At 44.6% G+C, this 11,612-nt stretch overlaps 1 protein-coding gene across 1 annotated transcript; it reads right to left on the reverse strand.

Annotated features, from left to right (window-relative positions):
• Positions 1–3,678: 3,678 nt before the first annotated feature.
• Positions 3,679–8,106, reverse strand: LOC123060778 (aldehyde dehydrogenase family 2 member C4). The gene is made up of 9 exons (XM_044483614.1): positions 7,765–8,106; positions 6,010–6,152; positions 5,541–5,924; positions 5,342–5,431; positions 5,061–5,234; positions 4,800–4,937; positions 4,546–4,683; positions 4,334–4,395; positions 3,679–4,216 (listed from the first exon to the last, which is right to left on the reverse strand). Exons 1-9 carry the CDS (start codon positions 7,850–7,852, stop codon positions 3,943–3,945), a joined length of 1,491 nt encoding a protein of 496 aa, XP_044339549.1. The 5' UTR covers positions 7,853–8,106; the 3' UTR covers positions 3,679–3,942.
• Between the last annotated feature and the right edge of the window lie 3,506 nt (positions 8,107–11,612).

An 11,612-nucleotide genomic window follows, 5' to 3' on the forward strand; every position in this document is an offset into this window, starting at 1 on the left:
TTCGGCACTGATTGCACATTTTAGGCCCTGCTAAGAAACTTTGGAAACCTGAGGTTTGTTTTGTTGTTCATGGGCCCATTCCATTTCAATTTCGTTTTCTTCTCTCACGGTAATGTTTATCGTTGTCCCCCAAGGATGTGTTTTGTTGGGAATCAAGTGTAATGAATGCTGTGTTCAGATGTCTGTATTGAGGTCCCGAATTGGATTTGGATTTGGATTTTCCCAAACCCCCTCCCACCGCGGCGCCAGGCACATCTCCTCGCTGCAGGATTCGAACCTAGGTCCTTCACAATAAGCACAGCCGCAATAACCAGCTAGGCAACCGGGCCTCTAGTGTAAAGTAAGTATTTTTATACTTGAAATACAACACTGGAAAAGCCCAACATTTTCTGGTTGTCTTTTTCATTTCTTTTTTGTTTCTTAAATGCGTGAAGTTCTTATAATTCGTGATTTTTAAATCGAAAATGATGACAAAATTTCAAATTCTTGATTTTTTTTTCAAATCAGTGAACTTTCTTTCCCCAAAATTGATCAGTTTTCTTCACAAATTCATGAACTATTTCGCAAGTTGGCAATTTGTTTTTGAAAATTGTTGGTCTTTTTTATAAATTGATGAACTTTGTTTCTAAATCAATGGATTTTTTAAATTTTGTTAATTTTTTTCCAAATCAATGAACTTAATTTGAATTATTGATGAACTTTTTTCAAAATCAATAAAAGAAAAGAAAAACAAAATAATATAGAAACCCATGTAAAAACTGAAGAAAAAACCAGCCTAGTTGAAAAGGAAAACCAGAGTCTTTCTTTTTAGCGTTATATTTGACGCACTACAAAAGATGAAAAAAGGAAACTTAGACCATGATCAACGGAGGTATTCGAGTAGGCGAGATGGCTCCGTCTAAGAGCACGTCGTTTCCCGACATGCTTGAAATGGCCCCAATTTTTTTCATGCCTTGTATGACCAATTCAAGGCACCATGCCAAGTTGTTTTGGTTTTCGACAAATTTTACATTTTTCGTAGTTTTCTCGGTAAAAAAATGCTCGATAATGGGAGGTCATGTCGCAACTTGCATACGGTGTTAGAAATCGTACAAACCTGGCATGGATGACTACCATGGTCATGCCCACCTGCTTGAAAAGGTTGGGATCATTTTAAGAATGTCCAAAAGTAACCCATGTTTAATGAAGGGGTGTTCAGGTTGGCTAGAAGGCTCTACCTGAGGGTGCGTTGTTTCTCGATATTCTTCTAAAGGCCTAATTTTTCCACCTACTTCTATGATCAAATCAAGGCACCATGTCAAGCTGTTTAAGTTTTCTACAATTCTTTCAATTTCTAGAGTTTTCTTGGTGAAAGCAAGCTGATAAAATGACCGGACGTGACAGAACATGCATATGTTGTGGGAAATTCATTTAAACCTGGCATGGATGCCTACCATGAACATGCATAGGTTGATTTCATGCATGTTCAAAAATAGATCATGTTCAACAAAGGGTGTTCGGGTAGGCGAGAAGGGTCCATTTCTTCATCTTTTTTGGTGAGAAAATTGGGCCATTTCAAATATGTTGAAAAATAACATGCTCTCAGATGAACCGTTCTGACCTTACCGAATAATCTCCATTGAACATGGTGTTTTTTGGACATCCTTGAAATGACCCCAACTAATAAATACAAAGGGATAAAATTGAAAACAGTAAGTGTTTTTTAAAACATTTAATAAATATTTTATATTTTTATTAAATCACTAGTTTAAAAGGTTAGTTACAACTTGTATTTTGGTATTCAAAAAAGAGAAAAATGAGTTAACAAAATAAGAAATCAAATGAAAAAACAGAAAATAAAATAAAACGCTTAGGCCTTGGCCCAACTAGGCGACGACATTGCTCTCGTCGGGCACGTGTTGGGCCGGTCCAAGAGCTCCATGGATTTGAATATTTTCACAAAAAATCGAAATAAAGTTCACTATGAAATTTGCAAAAAAGTTTTCTCGGTCTTGGGAACCTCGGGTTCCCAGCCATTTTTTCCTGTTTTGGGACCTTCTCGGAGGTCGTGAACCATGTTTTTCTTTTTCTTTTTGTCTTCTCTTGTGTTTATTTGTTTGTCTTCTTAGACTTTTCGTTTATTATGTTTATTTTTTATATTTCTCATATTTTTTTTTTCAGAATTCAAATTTTGTTCATATTTTTCTTTCTTTTCTAGAATTCCATTTTTTTTTACTTTTTTCAAAAAATGTTCGTGTTCGAATTTTTTTATTTTTTTAAAAAACTGTTCGTATTTTGACATTCTGAGCATGTTTGAAAGGCATGAACATTTGTTTTGAAATTTATGTACAATTTTTAAAAATACAAATATTAGTATTTTATGAACAAAACAGGAAAACTAGAAACCCTAAAGAAAACCGTGCAAAAAAAAAGAGACATAAACTAAAGAGTGGAGGTGCTGTGTTTTTTTATTGGGCACAAGAAGTGGAAAACAAGCCAAGACAGCAAATTTGATGTGCTGTCCCGGATGGTTTGTGCGGCTACACGTAGCGCGTGGGGGCTGTGGTTCGAATCCAGCCGATGGCATCTATTTTTTGACAATTAAAACTAAAAAAACGTAAATGGGCTGAGCCTGTGGTTCGAATCCAGCCGACGGCATCTATTTTTTGACAATTAAAACTAAAAAAACGTAAATGGGCTGAGCCCATCAGGGATGGCTGTTCGTCGGGTATTATAAGAACCTGCAGCGTATATACGTTCTATGTGAGCAGTTTTAAGATGGTCCCTCTTACCCCCGCTTTTCACATGAGAGGTAAGAGTATAAAATAGATCTGAGCCATTGATCTCATTAATTAATGGCCTGATTAACTCTTACCTTCTTACCTCACATGTAAAAAGAGGAGGTAAGAGGGACCATGCTAAAATTTGCCGTTCTATGTAGGAAAGTGAATACAATTTGTGAAAAATCCATACTACCCTTTATACGTTTTATGAGGGGGGGGGGGGGGGGGGGGGGGGGGGGGGGGGTGTACCGAAGCACTTCTCATATATTAATATCAAGCAGATAGCAATCACACTCAGCCTCTGCACTAACAAGATGTCTAAAAACATCTAGGATGCACAATGTGGATCTAATATGGGTCTTACAACATATAATACATAGTTTCAAAGGTGTTACACCATTGTGTTGTCGATGGCATCTATTTTTTGACAATTAAAACTAAAAAAACGTAAATGGGCTGAGCCTGTGGTTCGAATCCAGCCGACGGCATCTATTTTTTGACAATTAAAACTAAAAAAACGTAAATGGGCTGAGCCCATCAGGGATGGCTGTTCGTCGGGTATTATAAGAACCTGCAGCGTATATACGTTCTATGTGAGCAGTTTTAAGATGGTCCCTCTTACCCCCGCTTTTCACATGAGAGGTAAGAGTATAAAATAGATCTGAGCCATTGATCTCATTAATTAATGGCCTGATTAACTCTTACCTTCTTACCTCACATGTAAAAAGAGGAGGTAAGAGGGACCATGCTAAAATTTGCCGTTCTATGTAGGAAAGTGAATACAATTTGTGAAAAATCCATACTACCCTTTATACGTTTTATGAGGGGGGGGGGGAGGGGGGGTGTACCGAAGCACTTCTCATATATTAATATCAAGTAGATAGCAATCACACTCAGCCTCTGCACTAACAAGATGTCTAAAAACATCTAGGATGCACAATGTGGATCTAATATGGGTCTTACAACATATAATACATAGTTTCAAAGGTGTTACACCATTGTGTTGTCGAATGCGTGACACAAAGATGAAAGATCAGAAGCGAATCACTTGCACCTACAATTTTTTGGCACGCATGCAACGTACCAGGCACAAACAAAGGACTACGACACAAGCACCAGGCAACTCAACACGCATGTACAATGCACAAAATACAGAAACTTGCATTGTCTTGGCTACTATCTAATACCAAGGCGAGTCAGGGACTGCGGTGATGACGCTCTTGACCTGCATGTACTTGTCGATGGCCATCATCCCCTGGTCCCGGCCGAACCCGCTCATCTTGTACCCGCCGAAGGGCGCCTCGGGGTCGAAGGCGAAGTAGCAGTTCACCCACACGGTCCCCGCGCGAACCGACCTCGACACCCGGTTGGCGATGTCCAGGTTCTTGGTGATTATCCCGGCGGCCAGCCCGTACTTGGTGCAGTTGGCCTTCTCTATCGCCTCATCGACCGTCCTGCAGAGTGCAGACACAACCGGGCAAAAGGGCACTTGGTCAGACAGACACTAGAAGGACATGATTCAAGAACCAGTTTAGTTTCCGTCAGGTGACATTGTGAAAGCTTTGGCGTACTTGAACTTCATGAGGGACATCACAGGGCCGAAGATCTCGTCTTGGGCGATCTTCATGTCCTCCTGTGGAAGCCATGTACGTGAGCATGTGATAGTGTCAAACCGTCAATCCGTGTAAATGCATGTGATCGATGTACAATTGTTTTTCCCTTGTGTGAGTAATATGATGTGCACACTTTCTTTCTTGTGCATCTGTCTAGAAGTTAAAATTACCTTGACATCTGCAAATATGGTAGGCTCAATGTAGTATCCTTTGTCGCCGAAAGGTTTACCGCCGGTGAGCAGAGTCGCCCCCTCGCTCTTGCCATGCTCAATGTACCTCAGGACCCTCTCAAATTGCACCTTATCAACCTAGATTCAAGCAAAGCAATGGTTGAATTAATCATATGTGAACCTAGGAGTAGTTTTTTGGCGCGTTTTCCACGAATTTGAGCATGGCTAATCAAGAATGAAAGCATAAATGTTACCTGGGGACCCATGTTGGTGGCGACATCGAACGGGTCTCCGACTTTCCAGTTCTGGGCGGCCACCACGGCCTTCTTCACGAACTCGTCGTAGATCCCTTCCTGAACATAAACACGAGACCCCGCGACGCAAACCTCTCCCTAGAAGTTCAGATTCAGATAGCAGTATATATTATATGGTCAGTGTCTGCCTTTTGCTCTGTGGAATTGTTTACTCTTGGTAATTCTATCGGTCTGTGAAGAGAATGACATCTATTGGAGTACCTTGTTGAAGAAGATGGCAAGCCTCGAGAGCTCGACCGCCATGTCAACGTCGGCGTCGTCGAAGATTATCAGAGGCGACTTGCCGCCGAGCTCAAGCGACACCGTCTTCAGGTTGCTCCGTGCAGATGCCTCCATGATGAGGCGGCCCACTTCACCAGAGCCAGTGAAGGCAACCTGATCGATGTGGTGGTAGAATTATCTTTCATTAGGATATTGTAAAGTGTAAACAGAGCAGAAATGCATGGCACGGAGCAAGTAATGATCATTTGTGCACTGCTCACGCTGTCAACGTCCATGTGGGAGGCGATGGCGGCGCCGGCCGTCGGGCCGAAGCCAGGGACGACGTTGATCACTCCGCCCGGAATGCCAGCCTGAAACATGCATGATCATTGGGCAGGTTGAGTTTTGCTAGTTCACATCGACAGTGTTTGGAATGGAAGGGCGTTAGCTTGCAGAGTCGAGACGAGATCCATTAATTACCAGCTTTGCAAGGTGCGCATAGTAGAGGGCGGAGAGGGGCGTCTGCTCGGCGGGCTTGACGACGACGGTGCATCCGGCCGCGAGCGCCGGGCTGATCTTGAGGAAGAACATGAGGCTGGGGAAGTTCCAGGGGATGATGATGCCGACGACCCCGATGGGCTCCTTGAGGGTGTACCCCTGGTACTTGCCGGACACGCGCAGCGACTCGCCGTGGATCTTGTCGGCGGCGCCGGCGTAGTAGCGCAGCATGTGCACCGCCGCAGGGATGTCGATGATCTTGCCCAGCAGCAGCAGCTTGCCGGCGTCGGCGCCGTCCAGCGCCGCCAGCTCCTCGGTGTGTTGCTCCATCAGGTCGGCCAGCTTGTGCATGGCCCTGCCCCTCTCCTGCATGCATGGATGGACGCCGGCGACCAGTGAGTTGCCAGGCAATTTGTCGGATGAGCTACAACGACAGGGCCGGATTACGTACGTAGCCTGACATGCGGGGCCACTTGCCGTGCTCGAAGGCCTCCCTGGCGGCGCCGACGGCGAGGTCCACGTCGGCCTTGTCCGCCTCTGCGACGTGGGCCAGCACGTCGCCTGTCCGTGGGTCCCTCGTCTCGAACGTCTTGCCTGAAAAACGTCGAAATCCAGCAGCAAATCACGTCGGTATTTCTCCCTCGTTTGTGGCCACCCGCCGCCAGCGTCGACCGGTAGCCCTCTGTCGACCGGTAGGCGGTAGCAGTGGCAGTAGCATGCATAATATTCTGTTCTAGCCATGAATTATCTACTACTCCCTCCGTTTCTAAATATTTGTCTTTCTAGAGATTTCAACAAGTGACTACATACGGAGCAAAATGAGTGAATCTACACTCTAAAATATGTCTATATACATCCCTATGTGGTCACTTGTTGAAATCTCTAGAAAGACAAATATTTAAGAACGGAGGGAATAGAATTAATCATGAACTTGCCTAATATTCCAACAACATGCATACACAAACATCCAGTGGCGGCAATTAGAAATCAAAGAGATAGAATGCCATGTCGCAATAATTCTGCAAATTATGGGATGATGTGTACATCTGCTTCCGTCGAATCTCGTGAACGTTTTTTAAAGCAAAGAATCTCGTGAACATGACAGAGACAACTTTTGGCCTGAACGATGGAGAGAGCAAGCAAGCGATATTTCACAAGCAAAGTCATAGGTTTCTGGGCTTCATCCGCAAGGATATTAGGCAAGTTGGTCCGTATCAGTGACAGCGAGTAGAATACATTTGCAAAGTCAAGAAAGACATGTGTCCCTCCTCGTGGCGTTCACTGTACCAAGGGAGGCAGAGGGGAAGGAGAAAATTATAGTACGTCTTAACTTTATTCTCCTTTTTATTGCCTTTTGTTTTTCAACGGGTTATTTCTCATATTTGTTTTGGCGGTAGCAACGGAAGATGTCTCTAGCTAGCTACTACAGTTCCGAGAGAATATTCACACTGATTTTTCCATGACAAGTCATTCAGTCCTCAGCAACAACGACCGGCGAACCAAGCCAAGCCACAATCAAATTTAATTTCGGTTGTGTTTATTCCCCGTCGTACGCGTTGAAGAAATGTAAGTACGGGCGATTGGTCGAACACACCATGCATTATGAAGGCTAACTTGGTTCAGGCCAGGAATATCTAAAAAGTGGCTACAAAACATTCACGAAATCTAGCATGCTGTACGTGCTTGCATGAACTGTATATCCACAAATTTTCGTCAGAGAAATATATTGACATATAGTCTTCCCGCAAAAAAATAAGAATAAGAAACTACGAAGTCTTCCCGTAAAATAAAACTATAAAGCCAACTATGGTTACTTTTTCCCGGAGTTGCCAGAATGCAAATGTATTCATGGAACTTAAGGTGAGCACACAATACCGAGTCATGTAGATTTCGTACGGCCAGAATCTCGTAAAGAACAAAAAGAAGATATTTCATAGAGCTGGGGGAGCATATATAGATCCTTTATCGATACCAAGTTGAGCAGTTCGAACTGGCAAAGAAAACTCATGTGTGGAATTTAGCACCTCAGTTGGATCACCTTGTTTGGGACGTACTGATTACTAGTGCTAGAACACAAAGGAATAGACGATATGTCAATCTTATCGACATGCATCTTCGTCGGCGAAGACGACAAAGGGAAGATATAGCCAGCATAACACACATGAATCTTTTCACATGCACAAACTAATTGATCATGACGACGTACCCGAGGCGGCATCGACGAACTCGCCGTTGATGAAGAGCTTGGTGTGCTTGATCTCCGGCACCACCGCCACCATCTCGTTGCTCCCCATTGCGATGCGTGTCTCAGCTCAGCAACACAACCTTGAGTGGGTTGGCTCTGCCGGCCAATCTTTCTGCTCCTCTCTACTGGAAGGTCCTGTGAGAACTAGAGTTTCTTATGTAGAGAGAGCTATGGTGTCTACGTTTTTGCCTTCGTTTTAGAACAGTCTGGCTACAGCTTAGAGAAGTGCTGGTGGGACTTGAAAACTCTCTTCTCCTCCACCTTGTATGGCACCTAGCGCGTGGGGCGGAGACAGGGGGCGGCGAGCAGGGGAAGACTTGTTTTTGAGATAGCAGCGGAAGACTTTCTGGTATATGTTAGTTTTTTTTTTCTTTTAGCGAATGGTATACGTTTTTTTTTGATTGTGATAACGTCCAAACGTTCTTTTTATATGGAGAGATCCGAACGATCTTCCCACTCGATCGCTAATCTCACCAATCACCAGGCCACAAGCATCTCTCTAAAAAAAAAAACCAGGCCACGAGCGCATGTTTTCTGTTTTTTTTTTCTGTCCCCGCTCGATCGCTAAAACCACCAAAACATGTTTTTTCCCTCGTATACTTTCTTCTCCTTTGAAAAAAAAATTGCGTGCAAAGCAGGATTTGAATCTAAGACCACCGCTTTCAATGCTATCCCTAATAACCATAACCAACTGGACTAATGAACCATCTATGAATATTCACCGATTGACATCTAATTTGTATACATATAACTATGTTTGAATTAACAGAAGTAGGACTGCTCATGCTAGATCTACCAGGCTACTTGTGCTAGATTTATCAGGTAATGCACACCAAAAACTACCAGGCTACTCATGCTAAAATATCAGGTTGTTAAAAATGTTAATGTCCAAGATACCATCAATTTTGAACGTTAGTTTATCGGGTCTGTCGCTCAAAAACTACCATTTTGTTTACACAAAAATTACATATGTATATTTCAATACCCTTCTCCCTCGGTTCAATGTTACCACATGAGTTATCCGGGGTGTTTTTCAACAGCTTTTTTCTCGAGTCAAAAATAGTTACCATGTCTGTTCTAAGCAAGTTATCAGCTCTGTTGTGCTACGTTATCATGCTAGTATACATGTTTACGCGCGCAGGGGGGGGGGGGTGTTTCAACAACTTTTTCCCCCGAATCAAAAGATAGTTACCATGTTAAGTTATCAGCTTTGCTGTGCATATATTATCATGTTAGTACACATGTTTACCGGGGCTGTTTTTCAACAACTTTTTCCCCCGAGTTTAAAAATAGTTACCATGTGTATGTGCTAAGTAAGTTATCAGCTACGTTGTGCATATATTATCATGCTAGTACACATGTTTACAGGGAGAGGTGTTTTTCAAGTAAAAGATAGTCACCATATCTAGGCTAGGCAACTTATCAGCTTTGTTGTGCGTATATTACCATTGCTAGTACACATGTTTACCGGGGGGGGGGGGGGGGGGGGTGTTCCAACAACTTTTCTCCCCTAGTCAAAAATAGTTAGCATGTCTATGCCAAGTAAGTTACCAACTCTGTTGTGCATATATTATCATGCTAGTGCACATGTTTACCGGGGGTGTTTTTAACAACTTTTTCTGAAGTCAAAAATAGCTATCATGTCTGGACTAGGTAAGTTATTACCTCTGGTGTGTGCATATTACCATGCATGAGTTACCGGGGGGGGGGGGGGGGGGGCGTCAAGAACATTTTTACTTGGTCAAAGACTTACCATGCTTCGACTAAGTAAGTTATCAGCTCTGTTGTACATATATTATCATGTTATTTACATACAAGTTACCCCGGGTATGTTTGTCAACAAGTTTTTCCTGGGGGGGGCTCACCCCCCCCCCCCCCCAAATTCAAAGTTAACGGCTGTGTTTGTACGTATGTTATTAGATCTGCGGTGTGTACATTATCACGTTACTTACACATAAGTTACCAGGATATGCTTTCAACAACTTTCCCCCCGCCAAACTAAAAGTTACCATGGTGTTTGTACCTAAGTTATCATCCCCATTGTGCGCAAATTAGCGTACTATTTAAACAGAATTTATCGGGGTATGTTTTCAGCAACCCCTGGATCAAAAGTTACCGTGGTCTGTACATAGGCTATCAACTCTGTTGTGCTTAAGTTATCATGCTAGTTACACAAAAAGTTATTGGTGATATGTTCTTAAAAAGTTATTGGTGAAGTTACCATTGAAGTCCAACGCCGAGCACATGGTGAGGTCGGTCTGCTAGCCCCTCATGCCGGCAGTGGAGGGTTGCAGCAACGGCTACTGGGCCTGCTTGGAGGATACGTCACTAGGCTTAGTGAGCGCTATTGGCGAAGCGTTTGGGCGCTCGTACCTGCAGGTGGCGGCAGCGCGATGCAATAGACGTGACGACAGCGCTTCGGGACTTGAGGAGGCCAAGGAGCACGAATTCGATGGCGCAGTGGTGCAGGGCGTCGGGGAAGAGCCAGATCCGGATGTGGATGAGGTAGGGGAGGTCAGAGACGGCGCTGTAGACTGGGAGGGGCCATGTATCGATACATAGAAGGGTGGGTGGGGGAAGAGAAGGGAAGGAGCAATGAGAAGGAAGTGGAGGGGAGGAGCAGGGGCAACAAGGAGGTCGACCAACATTGCTGTCGATGTTGCTCGTCGGTGGTGGCGAGGCTCGCTAGAGCAGCTGAGGGCGGCGAATCTTGGCGCCATCGTCGTCCATGCCGACGTCGGTGCATGGATGTATATTTTGATGACTTTGTTCTAGGTAAAAGTTACCATCCCTACACTACTAGGGAAAACCCTAGTAGTAGCGCGGGTAATTTCCTAGCAGTAGCGCGGGGGCCTGCGCTACTGCTAGGGTGCTACAGCTAACTTTTAGCAGTAGTGCGGGCGGTACCCGCGCTACTGCTACTTCTAGTAGTAGTAGCGCGGTTGACACCCGCGCTACTACTACTTAGTTGTAGCGCGGGTCAGGGCCCCGCGCTACTACTAACTAATTAAGAATTAAAATAAATAAATTCCATCCATGGCAGCTGCTTCTGCTGGGCGTCATCGTCCTCTCCATCCATGGCTGCTACTGGTCCTAGAGGGGATGAAGTTGTCCACGGTGATACACCTCTCCTTTGTTGCTGCTACAAAAAAAGAGACAAGGATTAGAAGAGGAAGAGAGAGAGATAGAGAGGAGTAGGTGCAGCAACTCACCGGTGGCCGCTGGAGTTGGAGCTGAAACCCTAGATGACGCCATGGATGGCGCTCTGCCTGATCTGGAAGATGAAGAGAGAGAGAGAGAGAGAGAGAGAGAGAGAGAGAGAGAGAGAGAGAGAGAGAGGGAGATTGAGAGGGGTAGGAAGAACAACTCGCCTATGGTTGTGTCCATGGCGGATCTGGCTGCCGCCATGGATGGCGCTCTTCCTGATCTCCCTCTCCTTCCAGCATTAGAGAAGGAGGAGGAAGGAGGGGGAGGGGGCTGCGGTGGGTGTGGAGGTTGCCGGATTGGGGGAGGCATGAGGTGCGAGGCCGGTGGTGGTGGTGGATGAGGAAGGGAATCATGGGTGGGAGGGAGAAACGGAATGGGAGAGCCTACGAAGAGAGGGCGGAGAGTGAGAGAGAGAGAGAGGAGGGATTCGACCAAGGATATGGAGACTTCACCTACCTTGTACTTAGTAGTAGCGAGGGGTATAAACCTGCGCTACTACTATCAACTTAGTAGTAGCACGGGTTCATACCCCTCGCTATTACTATGGCATGTCTCGGGGGGCACGGTAGAGACTGCTTAGTAGTAGTGAGGGTTAAAAACCC

The sequence above is a fragment of the Triticum aestivum genome, chromosome 1A, assembly GCF_018294505.1.
Source record: "Triticum aestivum cultivar Chinese Spring chromosome 1A, IWGSC CS RefSeq v2.1, whole genome shotgun sequence".
NCBI classification, from domain to species: Eukaryota; Viridiplantae; Streptophyta; class Magnoliopsida; order Poales; family Poaceae; genus Triticum; species Triticum aestivum.

Bases quoted from the DNA above. Each gene is read 5' to 3' on its own strand.
- LOC123060778 (XM_044483614.1), bottom strand. From the start codon at position 7,852: ATGGGGAGCAACGAGATGGTGGCGGTGGTGCCGGAGATCAAGCACACC. The intron at 5,432-5,540 runs GTAATTAATGGA...TGCATGTTTCAG, and splicing joins ATGCGCACCTTGCAAAGCTG to GCTGGCATTCCGGGCGGAGT. The intron at 4,396-4,545 runs GTAATTTTAACT...TGGCTTCCACAG, and splicing joins CCATATTTGCAGATGTCAAG to GAGGACATGAAGATCGCCCA.